Raw genomic sequence first — 22,469 nt, forward strand, 5'->3', positions numbered from 1 at the left:
ATTTGTTGAAACATCTTAATTGGTATTCTGTCATTTCCCAGAGCCTTGCTTTTCATCAGTGCCTTCAATGCAGCTAGGGCTTCTTCCTTCAGTACCATCAGTTCCTGATCATATGTTACCTCTTGAAATGGTTGAATGTCAACCAATTCTTTTTGGTATAGTGACTCTGTGTATTCCTTCCATCTTCTTTTTACGCTTCCTGCATTATTTACTATCTTCCCTGTATTTCCTTCAGTATTGCAACTTGAGGCTTGAATTTTTTCTTCAATTCTTTCAGCCTGAGAAATGCTGAGCATGTTCTTCCCTTTTGGTTTTCTATCTCCAGCTCTTTGCACATGTCATCATAATACTTTACTTTGCCTTCTTGAGCTGCCCTTTGAAATCTTCTGCTCAGCTCTTTTACTTCATCAGTTTTTTCTTTTTGCTTTAGCCACTCGACATTCAAGAGCAAGTTTCAGAGTCTCTTCTGACATCCATTTAGGTCTTTTCTTTTGTCCTATCTTTTTGATGACCTCTTGCTTTCTTCATGTATGATATCCTTGATGTCATTGCACAACTAGTCTGGTCTTTGGTCATTAGTGTTCAACGTGTCAAATCTATTCTTGAGATGGTCTCTAAATTCAGGTGAAATATACTTAAGGTCATACTTCAGCTCTTGAGGACTTGTTCTAATTTTCTTCAGTTTCAGTTTGAACTTACATAGGAGTAATTGATGGTCTGATCCACTGTCGGTCCCTGGCCTTGTTCTGACTGATGATATTGAGCTTTTCCATCGTCTCTTTCCACAGATGTAGTTGGTTTGATTCCTGTGTATTCCATCTGATCAGGTCCACATGTATAGTCAATGTTTATGTTAGTAAAAAAAATTATTTGCAATAAAGAAGTTATTGATCTTGCAAAATTCAATCATGCAATCTCCAGCCTCATTTCTATCACCAAGGCCATATTTTCAAAATACCAATCCTTCTTCTTTGTTTCCAACTTTCAAATTCCAATCACCAGTAATTATCAGTGCATACTGATTGCATGTTTGATCAATTTCAGACTGCAGAAGTTGGTAAAAATCTTTAATTTCTTCATCTTTGGCCTTAGTAGTTAGTGTGTAAATGTGAATAATTGTCACACTGGTCTTCCTTTTAGGCATATGGATATATCCTATCACTGACAGCACTGTACTTCAGGATAGATCTTGAAATGTTCTTTTTGACGATGAATGCGAAGCCATTACCTATGTTTTACTGACTGTGCAAAGGCATTCGACTGCGTGCATTATAACAAATTATTGATAACCTTGGGAAGAATAGGAATTCCACAACCCGTAATTGTGCTCATGAGGAACCTGTGCATAGATAAAGAGGCAGTTATTCAGATAGAACAAGGAGATACTGCGTGGTTCAAAGTCAGAAAAGGTGTGCATCAGGGTTGTATCCTTTCACCATACCTATTCAATCTATATACTGAGCAAATAATTTAAGAAGATGGACTATATGAAGAAGAATGCAGCATCAGAATTGCAGGAAGACCAATTAACAACCGGTAATATGCAGATGACACAACCTTGCTTGCTGAAAGTGAAAAGGACTTGAAGCACTTATTGATAAAGATCAAAGACCACAGTTCTCAGTATGGATTACACCTCAACATAAAACAAAAATCCTCACAAATGGACGATAAGCAACATCATGATAAATGAAGAAAAGATTGAGGTTGTCAAAGATTTCATTTTACTTGGATCCACAATCAACATCTATGGGAGAAGCAGTCGAGAAATCAAAAGATGCATTGCATTGGGTCAATCTTCTGCAAAAAAAAAAAAAGTCCTCTTTAAATACTGAAAAGCAAAGGTGTCATCTTGAGGACTACTGAGCACCTGACCAAAGTCTTGGTGTTTTCAATCGCCTCATATGCATGCGAAAGCTGGACAATGAACAAGAAAGACTGCAGAATTAATGCCTTTGAGTTGTGGTGTTGATGCGGCATATTGAACATATCGTGGACTGCCAAAAGAATGAACAAATCTGTCTCAGAAGAAGTACAACCAGAATGCCTCCTAGAAGCAAGGATAGGGAGACTACATCTCACATACTTTGGACGTGTTATCAGGAGGGCTCAGTTCCTGGAGAAGGACGTCATGCTTGGTAAAGTAGAGGGCCAACAAAAAAGAGGAAGACCCTCAATGAGATGGACTGACACTGTGACTGCAACAATGGGCTCAAGCATAGCAACAATTGTGAGGATGATGCAGGACCAGGCAATGTTTTGTTCTGTGGTACATAGGGTCACTATGAGTTGGAACTGACTCTACACCACCTAACAACAACAACAATGCCTAGGACATTGATCTTTATGCATTCCATTGCATTTTTGATGTTTTCCAATTTTCCTAGATTCATACTTCATATATTCCAGGTTCTGATTATTAATGGACCTTTGCAGCTTCTTTTCGAGTTGTGCCACATCAGCAAATGAAGTTCCCAAAAGCTTGACTCCATCCACATCATCAAGGTTCACTCTACTTTGAGGTGGCAGCTCTTCCCCAGTCGTACGTTGAGTGCCTTCCAACCCGAGGGGCTCATTTTCCGGCACTGTATCAGACAGCGTTCTGCTGCTATTCATAAGGTTTTCACTGGCTAACTCTTTTCAGAAATAGACCATTGGGTCCTTCTTCCTAGTCTGTCTTAGTCTGGAAGCTCAATTGAAACCGTCCGCCATGGGTGACCCTGCTGGTATTTAAACACCAGTGGCATAGCTTCCAGCATCACGCCAACCACAGTACAACAAACTGACAGACGTGTAGGGGCAGAGATGGAGAGACCAAGTCAAAGGTTCTAACTGTCCTCCAGATGAGAGATGATGATGATTTGAACTAGGCAATGGAAGAGGGAGAGGATGGAGGAGAGGGTGAAGGGTTTGAGACATCTTTGGAAGTGAAACCGAGCTTGCCAATGAATTGGATGAGGGAGAAGAAGCGAGAGACAACTGTCAGTTGCTGTTTGTGCAGCTAGGTGGAAGAGGAAACTCAAGGGAGAGAGAATGGGTCAGGAGGAGATGGGCGATCAAACCCTAGAAGACCATTCTGTAGGCCAGGCTTGCCAGTCAGCCCCTGCAACTAAGAGTGGGCTCCGTTTCAGTCTTCCTTGCCCCAGACATTTGCCCCAAGAGGTGACACTGGCCCTCTCCCTGCCACTTTGACAGGTGACACTTGCAGATTCCACATATGATGACCTACTCCTTACCCTTTTGCCTGCCAGTAGAACCACTGACTGTACACCCAAAAGGACGCAAACAAGTTTAGGAGTCAGCAGTCTCAAGCTCGAATCCAGGCTCTACCATTTATGGGCTATGCAGACTCTGTAAAGGTACTTCACCTCTCTGAGTCCCAACTTCCTCTCTTAGATAGCCATAATATCCACTGCATAGTGTTATTGTGAGGAGTAAGTGGGAAAAGTATATGGACAAGTACCTACCATGGTATATTAATTTTAAATATTGTTGAGTATTTACCTTAGCCGTGTCTACTAGTCTTAGTCTTGAAGCTCTGCTAAAACCTGTTCACTATGGGTGACGTTGATGGTATTTGGAATATCACTGGCATAGCTTCCAGCATCATAACAACACGCAACCCACAATATGACAAACTGACAGACAGGTGGTGGAATTATCAAATACAGTTGAGAAATGACAATAGAAAGGTTTTAATTTGGCCTTCTGATCTCCTTTACAATTGTTCACTGTAAATCCTTGTTTTACTACTTTTGCCTCTATAAACAGGAGCACAAAATGAGAGAATCAAATAAATGGGGAATCTTTACATTTACCAACATGAAATATTCTTTTACTACTGTCTGTCCTTCCTCATTTGTTCTATGTAATAATAAATAGAAACTGCCTTTCCTGTGTCTTATGGCTAATATCTTAGCTAGGTCTTGTGATAGACAATCACTCCCATGGCAACTACTGCCTCCTTCTGCTACAGTTAGACTTCCATAAAAGGTGTTTTTCTATTTGTTTAAAAATGTGCCTTCATATCAATTGCATTTGTACAGATCTTCAAACCTGTAAAACCAATTGCCATCAAGTCAATTTGAACTCATGGTGACCCCATGTGTGTCAGAGTAGAACTGTGCTTCATAGAATTTTCAGTGGCTGATTTTTCAGAAGTTGATCACCAGCCCTTTCTTCCAAGGTGTCTCTTGGTGGACTCAAGCCTCCAATCTTTGGATTAGCAGCTGAGCACATTAACTGTTTGCACTGCCTGTAGGTTTTTCATAGATCTTCACACAGTGTTTAAAGAGCAAGTCAACACATAATTGTAGCGGAACCAAAGGAAAACTAAAGAGAGAGAGAGAATTAGTGTACCACTGCTTTCTACTTCATGAGTTAAAATAATAATAATCAAAGCCCATTCTGCAAAGACCTGTTCCCTGCAGTAATCATTTAGAAAAGTCATAATCCATGTAACACAATTAAAAATACAAAATCTGCACATATTTAGGTTGAAGTGAATCAAATTTATTTGCCCTGGCGGCATGGTGGTTAAGAGTTCAGCTGCTAACCAAAAGGTCGGCAGTTCAAATCCACCAGCCACTCCTTAGAAACCCTATGGGGCAGTTCTACTCTATCTTATAGGTTCACTATGAGTCAAAATTTGCTCAGTGGCAATGGGTTTGGTTTGGTTTTGGTTTATTCCTCTTTGTACAAGCATATCAACAAACCATCTGGTTCCATTTCATCATGCTGGCAAGGACTGACAAAGGGGCTCCTACCCAGATAAATGGTTTCAACATAAAAGCTTAGCATGCCACTCACATAAATGGTATTGAATTAAGGCTGGCCTGGAAATGTGGCAGCTTATCTTCTGGTCCCAACCTACTTCTTTCACCATAAATAAAACATATCCTCATGGTACCATCACTACAGGCTCAATTTTAATTTTGATCACTTGACAGCTATCACAGGAGCAACTGCAGCCAAGGAATTGCTGTGTTCTCTTTCTTCATTCAACTTTCATTAAACAAACATTTACTGGTAACCTACTGTGTGCCAGGCACTGGTGTGGGTGGTGGGGACCCAGAAGTAGATAAAACAGAGAAAGTCTAAGACAGCAGAGTGTCACCGGAAGGCTTGGGATCCTGCCATGCTTCCGATATATGAGATTTCTACAAACATAAGACAAATACGAGAGACGGTATAAACCCTCTTGATCAAAGTGAAAGTATTTTGATCACACACACACACACACACACACACACACACACACACACACACACACACCTTGCTCACAAGAACATCCCAAGACATAGACATATTTTTAAATGCCTGTAAGATTAAAAGTGGTTTAAGTATCACAGGAGATACAAATGTAACACAAAGGGATTTCAGAGATCGGAGAAAGGATGGAATAAAACAGGATTCATGAAGAAGGTAACACTTGAATTGGATATTAAAGAATCTGGATATAGGGAGATGGAGCAAATGACATTTCAGGTAAAACGAATAAACAGTAAAAGCACAAAGAAGATGATGCATCCCAAGAAGAAAGAAGAGAGTAATAATTTCATGTGAAAGAAATGTAAAGAAAGGTGGGATATATGATTTAAAAGTTCTAGAGGAATCAGATCATGGAGGGTCTCAAAAGTCAGGCTAAGGACCGCATCGGCAATCATGGGAGCAGAGGAAAAAAAACAGCATTGCGTCACAACAAAAATGTCCCAGGGCTACACCACCAAGTTGGGCAGGTATAATGATGCAGAATATACAAAACAGCAGCTCCAGCTGATTCTTGCCCTGCAGAATTCCAGGTCTGCAGTAGCCAGTTCTTACGTTTTCCAAGAGAAGCAAAAACAAACACAACAAAATGAAAATCTAATTTTTATATGAAATCATATGATTGACTCATTTTTGTACACCCAAACAAAATTGTATGCAGGCTTAGGGTTGCATGGGGGACCCAAGGTCTACCACTACACAACCAGTCCGTGGATGGCAACATCATCATCTTTCTCCTTCTACATTTTGGCACCTACTTTTCAGCCCTCTACTCTCCCATCAGATTTACCGTCCACCCTCTTCCAGATAATTAGCTACTTGGATTAGTTATAAAAAGTGCTATAATTTTCTGTTCTCTGAAATAAACCTGATTACACATACCCTGATTCTGATGATGGCAGGGCACAACTGTTTCATGTATTAGGGTAGACTCACTGCTATTTAAAAAAAAAATCAAAAACAGGAGTTCAGTGGCTTAACCCGATAGAGATTTATTTCTGTCACATACAGCAGTCTGGTGTGGCTATTCTTAGTTGGCTGCTCTCCTGAAGCCATTATCAATCTCCTTCCATCTTGTGGCTCTGCCTTCTCTGAATCCTTGCATCTTCTCCTCCAGGGGTGAACAAGACAAGACAGCGAATGGAAGATGCCGTGTGGGAGAGTCTGATGAGCCAGACCTGCTGTGGGGCGTATGCTACTTCGACCTACACTCCACCGGCTATAATTCCACCTTGGATAAACCAAACTGCAAGAGACATTGGGAAATACAGTCTAGCTGTATGCCCAGGAGGAAACAGGAAATGATTTGTGGAAATGAACAGCTGGCCTCTGCCTCATTGTTCGGTGTTTGGTTTAATCTAACCCTGGCTCCTCAGCTCAGAACCAAACATGAAGACCTTTTCCCTTTAAAGACTAAATTTTTGGGGGATGCTGAATTTTTTCACTAATGGAATAGATGCTGAATCATTGTTGGTACTTTTCCATTATTTGAAAAAATGGGGTGTCAGCTGCAAGCAGGCCATAGCGGTCCCACTTTCCATGAAGCACATCACAAACACTGTACGTATCAGTCCTGTGGCCCAGGAAGTGCATCACACTTCCTGGTTTCACTTGAGCCATAAAACATCAGGGAGGGGAACACTTTATAAAAGATGTCATCACAGAGGTAACTAATGTGAGCAGGCCATATCAGCCCCATGTTCCATAAAGCACATGACACACACAGTACTTATCAGTCCCATGGCTCAGGAAGTGCATCACTAACTGTTTCACCCCCAAAATAACTCATTGACTTGAATATTTCTGAATGCTGGTAACCATACCTTCCCAATAACACAAAGGAAATAGTAAACACACTTGCAAGCCATATCTCACCATACGGAAGCCAAAAGACACAAAAGTTTCACACAATCACTCCTCTGGGAAGCATCCCCTCATACGAATGGCTTTCAACACTCGAATGCATCCCAGACGAACTTCTTTGTTTTTTAGATAGTTGCACCGTTATCCACCATGATGTCAGAACATGACTAAAGTGGTCAAATGCCTCCCGATAAACCTCCAGGGGCAAAAAATGTAGCAGGAACATATATGTGCCAGCAGCTATAAAAGGCTTATTTCACGGTTAGGTGCAACCAAGGTTGAAATAATTTTTTTTTTAAATGCAGGAAATGGTCAGAGTTCAATGTCTGCTCCAGATTATGATTTCATTTTATTTAACACCAGCAAAAAATATATTCTTCGCCTCCAAAATTCAACAACCCAAACTTGGCGACTCATATTGTACCATCAGTCCTCCTTCCAGAAGCAGCTCTCCTTTCCACTCCTGTAACAGCATCCTTCATTTAAAATGCACTCAATATACTTCACTTGTATCATTCAAAAGAATGAAAAACATGCCTGAATGTCATTAGTCTTGTATTTCAAACCAGGAAGACAGGCTCATCAAATGCTTTCATGAGGTAGCACCTTTGATCGAGGCAAGGTTTAATTAAACAAAGGATTAGCACTGGGACCTGATCAAAGCATAAATGTTAATATGCTGATGATTCTTCCTCATCTGTCTGAATGGCTTAGACTAGCTCACCTCCAAGTTCCCACATGACTTTTTTGCTACTTATTTGTTGCTGTTGTTGTTGTTGAGAATATACACAGCAAAACACATCAATTCAACAGTTTCTACACGAACAACTTAGTCACATTACATTCTTCAAATTGGATAACCATTCTCACCTTCCTTTCCTGAGTTGTTCCTCTGCCATTTACATAAACTCAGTGCCCCCTAAGGTTCCTATCTAATCTTTCAAGTTGCTGTTGTCAATTTGATCCCATATAGATAGTTCTTAAAAAAGCATAATGGTTAAGGCAGGCATTTTTTACTAGTTAAGCTAAACTATTGTTTGGTGTTAAGAAGACTTCAGGAGATACTTTTTGGTTTAAGGCTTAAAGATTATCTCAGGGCAACAGTTTTAGGGGTTCATCCAGCCTCCACAGCTCCAGAAAGTCTGGATTCCATGAGAATTTGCATTTTACTCCTTTTGAAAAGAATTCTTCTATATAATCTTTGATCAAAATGTCCATTAATGGTAGCCAGGCACCATCCAGTTCTTTCATTCGCATCCCATATGACTTTCACATTTCATCCATTCCAAAGAGGAAATGCCTGAGCCAGGACTGGGACTTGGCATAGCCAAGACCAAAAGAAGAACCCCAATTCTTAGTTCATTTTGATACTCATTCTTATGGCTCAAAATATCCCAGCCAGAGTGGTACTGGTCCACTTGTTTGCTCTAGGAGACTGACAGTAAATTATACAGAGAAATTAAAAAAAAAAATCAAGCCATATTTCCCACTGATTCAAAAGTTCACAAGAGCTGAAATTACATTTGAATAGTATTTGGATGGCTGCCTCTGCCATCTTAAAATTCTTAAATTATGTAATTACATATTTTGGCTCATAAGATTTTAAGCGTAGAATACACTGCCAGAGAGCAGGGAGGAACTGAATAAAAGTGTCTACATATATAAAAAATATATGTAGCACTTCCTAAACTAGGTACTCTTAATTTTTACTTTGTGATTTATCACTCCTGAGATTGCATGTAAAAGACAAAGATTTTCTTCCAACTTAATTTGCTCTGTGATCTTATACTTTAAATAACTTTTTCGAGTAATAGAGAAAGTACGTACAGTTGTTTTATGACTACTGCTATTATCACACTGGGAGTAGATGTTCCTAGGTGGAAGACATTGATTTTAGTCATTTTTCTCAGCTATATACCTATATTTATTTATTCATCTGTCCATTGATTTGGCTTTGGCTTTTAATATTATAATTAGCCAAAGTCCGACTCAATACAATTTCACCAAAACATTATTTTCAGAATCCACATTTCATTGACCTGCTTTCCTTTAAAGATGTGAGCCTAGCTAATTAGCAGTATAATCAGCAGTGGAGACCCGATGGCCCAGTGGTTAAGTATTTGGCTGCCAACCAAAAGGTCAACAGCTCGAATCCACTGGCTGCTGCTTGGAAACTCTATGGGGCAGTCCTACTCTGTCCTGTAGGGCTGCTATGAGTCAGAATTGACTCGAAGGCAAAGGGTTTGGTTTGGTTTGGTTTATAATTAACAGTAATGCTACCAGTCTCCTTAGAACAAATAAAAAATATATTTCCAGAAATAAAGATACTTATTTACAAAAACAGAAAAAACATAATTAAATCAACTAAAGGATACAGATTCTCCAAAATATTGTTAACTTTATGTAAGTAAAAGTAATATTTATATTTTAAGGCTTTTTTTGAAGTTTATTTTATTAAATGAAAATTAGTATTTTATACATTCAATTTTTCTAACAGCACTTAACTTTTTAAAAATTTCAGGAAGTTTATTTTATTAAATTAATATTTCAGTACTTTCCATTTTAACTGCATTATTAACTTTAAATATATTCATTTTTATTGTATTTAAATTTTTCAATTTCTTTTTGTAGCATTCTAAGGAATGAAAATGAGCTGAATTATTTTTTGAAAATCAGTTTTCTGACCACAAAGTTCTGCAGTCCCTTATTTACATTTATATAGTCTTAAATTTTACAGGTATTTTTCTACCATAATAGAAAAATGTTATTAAAACTGGAAGCTTCACGGATTCACCAGACCACCCCATCACAATTAACATAGTTTAAATTTTTTTTTTTTAAGTCTTGAAGCAGTAAGAAAACTATCCAGATTTGGAACTAAGTGTCCTCATTCTTCCTTTCTGGCCTAAATGTCTTATTTACTTCAAAACGCTATCAAGTGAACCAATGGTGTCAATTAAATTATGTGGGCGTCGGTCTACTAAACGTACACTTACGCACAAGATTATCATTTTAACCACAAACATTTTCAACAAAATCAGAAAGTTACTGTACAAATTACAACAATACCAGGTGTAGCTCATAAAGGTAGCTATAAGCTCATACTAAAACCAAAAAAAAAAAAAAAAAACCCACTGCTTTCGAGTCGATTCCGACTCATAGCGACCCTATAGAACAGAGTGGAACTGCCCCATAGTTTCCAAGGAGCACCTGGCAGATTTGAACCGCTGCCCTATTGGTTAGCAGCCGTAGCAATTAACCACTATGCCACCAGCAAAATCCCACACACCTCACACAACTGCAGAACTGTTCATTTTACCAGCCTGCATGGAAATTCTCAACATTCTCCAAAGAAAAGAGGGAAGGTGCCACTTTTGAATAATACTATCAGTAGACACACACCCCTAAGAAATCTCCCTTTTAACTGATTGGCTGCTCATAGCAGATCTCATCATGGAGGTGATGACATTATATCAGATCTCATTGTGGAGACGGTTACATCATTACATAACTGCCAGATTACATCATAACCGCCAAACCACTGAGACTCATGGACCAGCAACTTGACACACAACTTTAACCATCACAGCTAAACTGATACACATATGATCTCATCATCTTCTGAGTTAGGACTGTCTTCAGGTCATTTAACATGTCCTCATACGTCTACTGAATTAGTAGCCTTCTCTCTGCAAATTGTTGAAAATTAGTCACTGGCTTGCTTCACTCACATTCTGGAGCATCTGAATAAACTTAATCAAAAATCGCAGAGACCATGTGAATAAAAAAAATTAACATTCTACCAGTAAAGTTTATCAATTAAACCTTAGAAAAGTAGATTTAAAAGCAGCTCACCAGTGATGTGTAACGGGCATTATAATTTAAATCCTGAAGAATTAATAAGTTTAGGAAAACAACATCTACAGATGTTTGATGAAAAGTTTTCTCATTATTTTAGGATACTTGGTATGAAAAAGAAGTCTGAATGGGTTAAAAATCATTTGCTTTATCACAAGGAATTTGCCGATAAAAGAAAAGGAGACCTGATGGAGCACCAGTTAAAGCAGTCACCTGCTAACCAAAAGGTCATCAGTTCAAACCCACCAGCCACTCTGCCCGAGAAAGATGTGGCAGTCTGCTTCCGTAAAGATTTACAGCCTTGGAAACCCTATGTGGCAGTTCTAACTCTGTCCTAAAGGGTGGCTACGAGTCAGAACCTGCTTGACAGCACTGGGTATTGGTTTTTTAACGAAAGAAAAGGAAGAGCTACTAGATTTCAAGAATGACTGCACTGTAAACTACAAACGTTAAGAAATCATATTACCAAATTGTGAGAAAGAAGTCAGTAAGAGGAAAAGGTAATACATACTCTTATCCCATTCATCTACTTGTGAAGTTTCTCCTTGATGGTAAGTACCAAGAAAGCAAAAAGATCACATTAAAAGACTTCACCAGGAATTGTGGGTAGCAATTACAAGCATAAAACCCGATATTCATGAAAGCACACTTAAATGCCTGATTGAAAAATTTAAAAAATATTTTATTTCAAAGTTTTATATAAATTGAATATTTTTCCTATCACTTGGTAGTTTTATTGCAATTAATACAAACAAAACATAATGACTATTTTCACCAATGTCCACGTAAAATGTCCACAAAGCCCCTTAATTTACCCCATTGTGTGATACAGTAATGCTCATTTTCTATGTGTGGCATGACATGAAGTCTGAGAAGCCTATGTACATACAGACAGTGTCTAACATGGAATTATTTATCCAGAATATGTGTAGTACATTTGAATAAGGTTCAATAAATACCTTCACCCAAAAATGGTGGCAAACTCCAGAAGAACCAGAAAAACTCTGATGGATTTACATGAAGTCTATCCTTACAAAGTTGTTTCCTTAAAATAGAGTTCCACCATATTAAAAAAGTTAAACCACAAAACTGAAGACCTAAAGTAAACAAAGTAATCAAAAATGATAGTTAAACTTCAATCTGATGTCATAATTATATCAATTTCAGAAGATATTAGATGCTAAAAGCCTAACAATTACTTTACATGCTAATGAATTATTTCCTTGTAATAACGGTCATATTGAGGAATTGATCAATTTCCCCTCTGCTCTAGTTCTGTCAATTTTCCCTGAATATGTGGTTAAGAGCTCAGCAGCTAATCAAAAGGCTGGCAGTTCGAATCCACTAGCCACACCTTGGAAGCCCTATAGGGCAGCTCTACTCCATCCTATAGAGGCACTATGAGTTGGAATTGATTCAATGGCAACACGCTTTTTGTTATGGGTTATGTCTGCCAATAGAAACAATGAGGACATTTTCCCATCATGTTCTCTAAAGGTCTCCCATATAGGGTCTCCTATGTAATCCAATAGCAAGCACACTTCCCTTAGGAAAAGCGCAAGAGGGTTCCTAACTACTCAAATACGAATAATATCAAAACTTCAAGACTAACGTTGAAAATGCACAAGAACAAAAAAAGAGGACACCAAGACAGACTACTGTGAGCTATTTCCACATGTAGGTCTGATCCCATTACTAGCTGGTATGGACAACTCTCATTCCAGGAGGCATGGGTGCAACATATTCACAGTAATAATGGTCAGCAGCAAATATTTTCTTTGGGGGTCAGGGAAAGAAAAAGGTAGGGAGGGGATCTACCAGACAGGCTGCATTAATATTAAACGTTCTAAGTAAGCCTAATGAACAATAAGCCTTCAAATATGTCAGACATACATTAAAACATCTGAAGCAAAATCTGTCAAGCAACTAAGAGGACATGGAATATGAGATTTTTTAAGTAGTACTAGCAATAATGATAATCGTTATTGTTACTACTCCTTATTCTACTATTTTTATAATAAGAAAAGTCATAGGCACTATCTCCAGATCTCTTGAAACTTTAACAAATATATAGGTGTGTGGAAAACACCACCTGATTGGAATGTCCCTTTATTCAATTAAAAGGTAAATTAACAACCTCAGCCGAGATAGCGGCTTCTAAGGCAGCAAAAGCACGTATTAAATCCCATACTATCTTTGGTTATTTTCCATCAATCAATCCTTAAAAAAAATAAATGAATTCATAATATCAAAACCAGATACTCTGTATCTGGACTAAAATTACAGTACCACTCAGTGCATTAAAAATATCTAGCATCATGTAAGAATGGTGAACTATTAAGATAATTTTGAATTATCCATAAAATTAAAAAAGTGGGCGTCAAAGGTATTATTGATGCAAAATATACTTTACATTCAAAATCATGGATCATTACAGCATAGGTTTCAACCTGTCAGGAGAAGATCAAAGCTAACAAAAATACACTGCAACTAATTTATCAAAATTAGCTTAAAAATATTACATGGAGTTAAAATCACTGCAAACAAATATTCAGTCTATTGAGCTTTGTGGCAGTTATTTCAATATCTAGAGCTACACTAAGTGTTCATATACAGTATAATACAGACATGTAATAATTATAAATATGTTAAACAACTTCAATTTTGCTAGTTAACAAACAATCCCTTTAAGTTATTTTTGGCAGGGTGCCAGAGGCGCTGTCAGATTAGTTCCATGCAAGACGTTTATTTACAGGTTCACAACGGGTAGTACTCTGAGCCTTCAAGTAGATGCAGTTAAAACGTAGGCTTGCTCCTGTATTCTTCCATTGTCTGAAAGAGAACAATACATCAGAACAGTTTTGCCTTAAAGCACATCTGTTAGCAGGTTGAAATTTTTTTCTTTTTTTTGCCATTATAGAAAAGAGGTCTTCAAAAATACTTATGAACATAATCTTTGCGTTCTAGGGTGGGTATAATTTATGTACACATACATATAAATGGCTGGAACTAATAACTTTCAACCGAGAAAAAGCTGAGTTTGATCATTAAATGAATGAATGATTAGAGGGATGCTAAAGTTAACAGGAAACCCTGGTGGGATAGTGGTTAAGTGCTGCAGCTGCTAACCAAAGGGTGGCAGTTCGAATCCACCAGGCGCTCACTGGAAGCTCTATGAGGCAGTTTTACTCTGTCCTACAGGGTCGCTATGACTCGGAACTGACTTGATGGCAAAGGTTAACGGGTAAAGTAACAACTGCCAAGAGAGCACCATTGACTTAAAATACATGTGTCTGCTAAAATGCTCATGAGGACCACATTCAGGACCATGCATTAGGGAAGTGTGAACTGTATGTCTACAACACATGCAATGTTACATACACTGTGCAACATTTTATTACACTTATTGCCAAGATCTAAAGGATAAACAAACCATAATTGAGAATTTCCAGTCATATGTTCTGAGAAAGATTTCTTACAAAGTGTACAAACTACGTTTTATTTTCCTCCTCATCAGAGGATGATACCAAGCTTGCTAACAGGCCATAGGCCATAATTTTTTCCCGCATTTTTTGTTTGTTTGTTTTAATATTTGAACAAACTCACAGTTACATGCAAAGTTAAAAGTGACAACAATGTTGTGGAACCCCTACCCACGCAAATCACACCACACAAGATGGAAGGACTTTTTCTTGCACTCTCTGCTTTTATAAACACATATATTCCGTATAACACCTTGGTCCTTGAGTTGAATAAAAAAGGGTGCCCAAGGGGGCAAAAAGTATTTTGGTAATACCCCTGCCTCTGCCCTGTCAGTCACAGTCAGCACATTCAGCAATGCTCAACTTGTTCTTAAGCTTAAACCCCAGGGTCAATGATTCACTTGTACCTGCCAGGAAAGACACTGACCAGCCACATAGGCCATATGGACCAAACAGACCAAAGCCACTGGCCAACCAAGACTGTTCAAGTGATACTGGGATTCACTGTCATTAAATTGTCTCTGACTCATGGCAATCTTATACATAACAGAACAAAAGGTTGCCCGGTCCTGTGTCATCTTTTCAATCATTGGCATGACTGAGCCCATTCTTGTGGCTATTGTGCCAATCTATCTCATTGAGGTTTCCCTCATTTTTGCTGACCATATACCTTTTTTTTTTATACCTTACCAAGTATGATGTCCTTGTCTAGCAATTGGTCTTTCCTGATGACGTGTTCAAAGTAAGGGAGCCAAAGTCTCGCCATCTTAGCATCTAAGGAGCATTCCAGTTGTATTTCCTCTCAGACTCGTTTGTCTGTTCTCTTGGCAGTCCATGGTATATTCAATATTCTTCGCCAACACCACAGTTCAAGTACATCAATTCTTCTGTCTTCCTTTTTCATTGTTTGGCTCTTCCATGCATTATCTAACTCAGGTTAGATACTGGGTTTTCTCATGGTTTTTCACCAACTCTCTTTAGAATTCCTGTGCTCCTCTCCTGAAAATACTTGTGCTTAGTCACCCATAACTTTCTTATCAAGCCCTTAGGTCTCCTTGACGAGCACTGGCCAAGGGAGGCCCACACCCTAAGATCTCTGCCCTGCAACTCCACCTGCAGATGCTGCCCGTGGCTTTTAATTCAGCAAAGGTAGCATATTGGCCCATCCAGGTTTATGGAGCCTGGAGTTAGTAGCATTTTTAAAAGAATACAAAGTTACAAATGGAAATTAGGCATAAACTTTATTTAGAATGAGAAAATAAATCACCACAGGTTACAAATTTTAAAAAGATGGCCAATATCACACATACAATAAACTTCAAAACAATAGCATATTATTTTAATTAAGTATCTGGCACACTTCTATAATATTTCATTTACACATTATGGCTATGTGTTCTGTGCAGTTAAAATACCTTGCTTGTGCAAATTTTACAAAAATGCATGACCACGTGAGGCCACTGCTAGGTCCTCCCTGCAGTCTTAGAAGGGACCTGGGCCAGTAAAAGGCCTTGAAGGTAATACTTTACTGGCTTCACGGTTCATTGACCCCTAGTTACTTCCACTGCCTCAGACCACTGATGATTCAGTCTGCTGAACACTACACTGGCTGCCCTTCCCAAGCTGGACTGTAACTGCAGTGCACATACCAGTAATGAGCAGTTACACATACCAGTAATGAGCTTACTATTTTAAAGGCTGGAACAGACTTTGGGGGCTGGCACAGTCTGAAGAGATCTGTCCTTGCCTTTCCCAAGACTAGTCTGTATCCTAGGACACCTTCTGTGATACCTCTACCAGTGCTGTTCCCTCTGCATTCGGAACTGAATATGCTATGACTTTTTACTACATTATGGTTTGGTTTAGCTGTTGACACAGTCTATGCTTTTAAGGATGACAGTGTTGGGGTACACCTCGCAGCTTCACAAGCATCCATACGTATACACAGGAGGTATCCTTTTGCTTGGCCCTCCCTTCTTAAGGTGCTTTCTTACTTTGTGGTCAAAAGTTCTGTTTGCTGCCCCCACTGGTGATCCCAGGAATTGCAACCTCTGTAGTTAATGATCACACTCTTCTCCTTTTCAAGTTTATTCTTCCTTCTAACAATAACTTTATACCATTATCCACCTATCTTAGTTATTACCCCCAAAACAACGCACCTCCTAAAGACAGCTCCAAACAAAACAATGTACCTCCTAAAGTCAGCTCCAACTTGTTAAAGCGTTCCTTTCTTTCCATATTAACATCTTTTTTTTTTTTTTTTAGCCCATGTAAAGAAAACCTGGTGGTGTAGTGGTTAAGCATTACAGCTGATCACCAACAGGTCAGCAGTTCGAATCCACCAGGCGCTCCTGGCAAACTCTATGGGGCAGTTCTGCCCAGTCCTATAGGGTTGCTATGAGTCAGAACTGACTCAGTGGCAGCAGGTTTTTGGAGCCCATGTACGTTCATATCATCTTTGAGCATCTGGAGATTTGACACTGTGTTTCTTCCTACTAAATGACAGAGTCTTTATTTTAAGAAACTTTTATTAGGAAGGGATAAGGGCAGAGTCCCGGGAGATACCTCAAGGTTTAAAGTTGTTCTGCAAATGAAACCAACGTCATAAAGGCCTCCCTTAACCTTTAGCAGCTATAAATACGTGTTTAAGTACAGAAGACAGAAATGAAAGAATATAGTAATTTTTTTTCTTTAGGCAATTATATTACTTGCTTCTATCCACTCTAAGGAGCCCTTAAGTTCTTTTATTAGGTCTGGTGCAAATCTGGCTGCTTTAAAAGAAAGTCCCATTGTATTCCATATCGGAATCATGGGAAGTCAAGAACAGGTCCAAACCAATGCTTCAGGGCCCATTCATACCTTGGCAAGATAGCCACAGTGTTCCCAATTTATTTACGCAAACAGGAGAATGCATACAGCCTCCCCAGGAAGCGAAAGAAATTTTAATTAAAATGATGAATGCTATCTTCAATAATAAAGCTCTAACATCCCCAGCCAATGAAATAACAAAGTGCTGTTATTCTTCTTTGTCAGGGAAGCACAGGTCCTTTAATGAAAGTCTTTTTATACATCTCATAAAATTATTCTTGAAAGTAACAGCCCCAAGCTTTTGATATCTTCTTTTACAGTGAGGTGTCCTGACTAACAAGCTCAACCAAAAACGAAGAGCAAAGATTCTGGAATCCGGTTGCCTAGGTTCAAATCCCTGTAACACACTTACTAGCTTTGTGACATTGGGCAGGTCATTTAACCTCTCTGTGACTTGGTTTGCTCATCTGTAAAACAAGGGTAATGATACTGTCAACCTCTTAGGAGCTGTCACTAGAATTAAGTAAGTCAATACTTTGTTTAGAACTGTGCCTGAGACAGAGTACCATATTCTTACACAAATAATGTGCACCTTCTACGTCTGTTTGCCAACCATGCACTCGCCCTGCAAGCTATTTTTATAAGCGTACTAACGTTAAATTTTTTTACAGCAACATGTAAAAACAAAAAAATGGCATAGCAGCGCTTATGAAAATACGTTGCAGGGGAGGGAGCAGTTGGCAAACACAGAAGGTGCGCGTCGTTTGAGTAAAAATACAGTAAGTACGCGACACCGGTTGCTGTCTAGTCAATTACAACTGACGCTGACGCTATGTGTGTCAGAGCAGGACTGTGCTCCACAGGGTTTTCAGTAGCTGATTTTTTCCAGAATAGATCATCAGGCCTTTCTTCCAAGGCACCGCTGAATGGACTTGAACTTCCAACCTTTCAGTTAGTAGCCGAGGGTGTTAACTGCTTGCACCATCCAGGGGGTTTAAGTACTCAATAATGTTGGCTGATACAGTAAAACCTGTGAAAGCTAGAACCTGTGAAAGGTGGAAACCTGTCCGAGAAGGGGAGCTATTTTATTTTCCCTTAAAATGAGAGACAGAAAAGCAGTAAGACTGCACACCATCAAAGGCAGAAAACTTAGGAGACCCAGAAAAACCAGGTAGTCCTGCCGAGTTCTGGCTCTCACAGACCTCACTGCGTTATCATCACCACCACCATCATCATCTCCCTCTCCCACCCGTGAGATGCTAAACTTTGTACTAACCTCTTGCAACATATCGGAGTCTTCAATGGCTGTCACAGCAGATTTCTTGGATGTTTCCTGAACTTCTCCGCCTATGATAAACTCATCCAGGATAAAATATGCCTTTTCAAAATTAAAGATAATATCTAGCTCACAGACCTGGTAGGACAAAAACAAATGTTTTGATAAACTTGCAGTAGTATCAAGGGAAACACCTGACAAAGTCTCAAGCTCTTTCAACAACTGCATCCTGGTAGCAAATCACAGATAAAAATATAAGAAGAAATTGTAAGACAGAAAAAGCAAGCCAGGGAATTCCAAGCCTTAAATAAAAGTGAAACCACCTTCTATTAAAGCAGAATTATGTCCTCAGATAATATTGTTTTATGCTGCAAAAAGAAATTAGAGGCTCAGAGCAGGAGAGAAGCAAGGCGGCTCAGCTCCTATTGCTTTCAGCGCAAACGAAAGCCAGGCCTCGGGTCCATTTCAGGCACAAGGGCCAAGAGCTTCCTTTCTTCTCTGAGAGGTTTCTCCTGTAAATGTTGGCTCCTAGTTTGGGAATTCTCTCAGAAGCTCATTCATCAGATGTAAACTAGCTCCATTGTGCTGATTTTTCTCAAAATTCTATCTTAAACCAATGGTTCTCAAATTGTAGCACATATCACAATCACCCAGAATGCACCTTACCACCCACAGAGTTTCTGATTGGGAAGGTCTGGGGAAAACCTGAGAGCTGGCATTTCTAACAGATTCCCAGGTGATACTGAAGTTGGTAGTCTGACAACCACACTTTGAGAACCACTGTCATGGATCAAAGAAAAGCCTGACAGATGTTGTTGTTTTAAGCGTAGCAAGTAGCAAGATCCCTCTCTATAATCCAAACAAGGCTCATTTCCAATTCTTCAACCAGATGGCCACTCAGGTACTATCCTTGCTGTCTTCCTTTCCACGCATTCCTCACTTCCCTGAAAACTCGTTTCCCCCTTCCATACCCTCCTCATCCAGCTGAAAAGCTGTCTTAAAGGTTGATGCCCTGGTAATTGAGTTTTCAGTCCTCCCTCAAGTTTACCTCTCAGCAGCACCTGACATCCTTTATCAAGCTCTCTCTCTTAAAAATATCTCCTTGACTGGCCACACTGTTTAATGCCAGTTCTCCTCCTCTGTCTCTGATAATTCCTTCTCTGATCCCATTGATGACATCTCCCATACCCTGAACTCATTTAAGAAGTATTCACAGACTGCTTGGGACATATCAATCAACAAGCAAACTACTCTGCTTTGTATTATTTACATTCTAGGGACCCATCTTCTTAATTATTGGTGCTGCTCAAGAGGTCCGCTCCTCTTTTCAATACATATATTCTCCTCGTCAATCTCACTTTCTCTCTACAGCTGTCTCTAGCATACAGTTGGCTTAAAATATGTAGATATCTAGCCCTGACCTTTTCTTGGAGCTCTAGCTTCATATTTTCACTTATTAACTGGGCACCATGACCTGGTCATTCCTCCATTCAAGTCACCTTGTCCCAAATTGAAGTCAAGCTTATTCTTCATCCTTAGTTCTTATTTTGGTTAAGAGCTTCAACCTCTATCTGATGGCTCAATCTGATTCCTTCTAGAGTTCTATGTATTTTCCTTTCTCCCTCACTCCTCTCCCCCCATCGGTCTCATCCCTCTCAATTTGCTCAGCAATTCCTACTGATTCTGTTTTCTAAATGAATCCCTAACCTTCCTCTCTCCATGTTTTCACTGCCGCTTCTCAGGCCGGCAACATCTCTGACTTGGGCCATTGGGGTCTGTGTCTACTCAAGGCCACCAACCACTAACACTTTACCAAAATGGTGATTCTCTCTCTTGTGCAAGGCCTCTAAGGCCTATGTCCGGGATAAAGTTTGAATTCCTCAGCCTGGCACACAGGAATCTTTACAACCCAGCCCACTCACTCTGCTCTCTGGCTTCCAGTGTCAACACACACCCCATACAACAGCCACACATTCTACAAACTCACCGTAGTCTTTCATGCCTTGGCCCTTCGCACATGCCAGCAATTACTGGGGTGTTATCCCAAATGTCCTTTCCTTTATTCTCCCGCTGGCAAAATCCAGCTCATTTTTCAAGGCCAAATTCAAAGGTCAACTGCACGGTGATTCCCCAAATCCTCTTTTCCTCCATTCGGTTTAGCATCACTTTCTCTGTGTTCTCACGTCTCGTGTGCACTCTAGTATATGCTCACTTATTAACCACTCCCCCTCTCATCATTGTTTGCCTTCAAATTGATTCCAGCTCACAGCAACCCTATAGGACACAGCAGAACTGCCTCATAGGGTTTCCTGGGCTGTAATCTTTACGGGAGCAGATCACCTGGTCTTTTCTCCAGCGGACCTGCTGGTAGGTTGGAAAGCCACCGACCTTTCAGTTAGCAGCTGAGTGCTTAACTGTCTTAGCATGCTAAGACAGGCACTAAGACAGGGCAGAGTCCTTGTCTTAGTCAACTTTATATCTCTCATATCTGGAACATAGTAGGGCACAACAAATGCTTGTAGGAGAAATGAATGAGTCCATCACCATGTAGGCCTGTTTCTATTATACTGGAGATTAGTGGCTTCCTAGCTAAAAACAATTTTCTGATTCATTAAATGCTATGACTCTACCTACAGTGGGTATCAGTATTTTAGAAAATTGCTCCGTATGTTTAGGATTTCAGTCAACAACCCTGCAGACTCCAAAAGGAAAATAGTTTATGCTGACAGATCCAATTGAATCTAGAAGCATGAACAAGTTAACAAAACACCACTATAATAAATGGCCAGCTCGGAAAACTTCATCTGACACACAGGCAAAAGTTACAGTCTCTTCATTCCCTGGAAAACAGCATCAAACTAACAACATGTGTGTGTACACACCGATAGCTCTCTCTCCTTTCCCACTTTCGCTTTCTCTCTCACTCTCTACTCTCTCTCAACCTCTCTCTGGGCACTCTCTCTCTCTATATATGTGTACGTATATGTATGTGTGTACACACACACACACACACACACACACACACACAGTGAAACCTGTGAAAGCCGGAACTTGACGGGGCTGCCTTGTTTTTCTGGGTCTTGCAAGCTTTACGTCTTTGACAGGGTACAGTCTTACCACTTTTCTATTGTTCTCTATTAGTGGAAAATATTTAAGTTTTCCTTCTCTGACAGGTTTCTGTGTTATCCAGGCTCCGGCTTTAGCAGATTTTACTGTATATATGCACGTACATACGTATAAACATAATATGTATATACATGCACAGATACATGTATGACCAAGTTTTTTAACATGTGTCTATTCACTGAGACACAACACTATATAGTTCAAGGGTTCCTTAGACTCTTAAGGCTTCCTTTAAGAACAGCCACCAGGGAGAGTATGTCATCATAAAATCACATGTTCTCAGCTTATGAGCCCTTTCATTTACTTCCAGAATATTCTCATTTCAGGAATTCGAAGGACAGTGGAAAAGAGGTCCCAAGACAAAAATCTGGAATGATCAGATCAGAATGTGGGCCAAGTACCATAAACAAGGTTAAAATTACAGAAACAGAGGTAAACATTTGCAATATATCAATAACAGGCGGGGAAAGGAGAGAGCATCCACAATACAAAAACAATTCTTGAAAATTCCTAAGGTAAACAACATAATAAAAATAAATAAATAAAGGCTATAAAGAAGCAATTGATAGACAAGGCAAGAAATAGAAAAGGCCAACAAACATCTAATAAGATGTGCAGCCTCACTAGAAATCAGGGAAATGCAAATTAAAACCATGTTCATCTGAAAACAGAAGATACAATATCTACTGCTGGTGTCAGCATGGACAAACAGGTACTCATACTCACTGCTGGAGGAATCTGTAAATTTTTACAGGCTGTTGTGGAGGGCCAAATTGTGGTATCTTTTT

At 39.4% G+C, this 22,469-nt stretch overlaps 1 protein-coding gene across 2 annotated transcripts in view; it reads right to left on the reverse strand.

The window, feature by feature from the left end:
• Positions 1-11,666: 11,666 nt before the first annotated feature.
• The window catches only part of AP1S3 (adaptor related protein complex 1 subunit sigma 3), a 70,519-nt gene continuing 59,716 nt past the window's right edge, over positions 11,667-22,469 (reverse strand). For both annotated transcript variants that reach the window (XM_049888314.1, XM_049888313.1), the window contains exons 4-5: positions 18,556-18,693; positions 11,667-13,821 (exon numbers count right to left, since the gene is read on the reverse strand). In XM_049888314.1, the coding sequence (XP_049744271.1) occupies positions 13,786-13,821; positions 18,556-18,693 (174 nt within the window). In that variant the 3' untranslated portion in view covers positions 11,667-13,785. The remainder of the gene's footprint in view (positions 13,822-18,555; positions 18,694-22,469) is intronic.

This window comes from Elephas maximus, chromosome 6, assembly GCF_024166365.1.
Source record: "Elephas maximus indicus isolate mEleMax1 chromosome 6, mEleMax1 primary haplotype, whole genome shotgun sequence".
NCBI lineage: Eukaryota > Metazoa > Chordata > Mammalia > Proboscidea > Elephantidae > Elephas > Elephas maximus.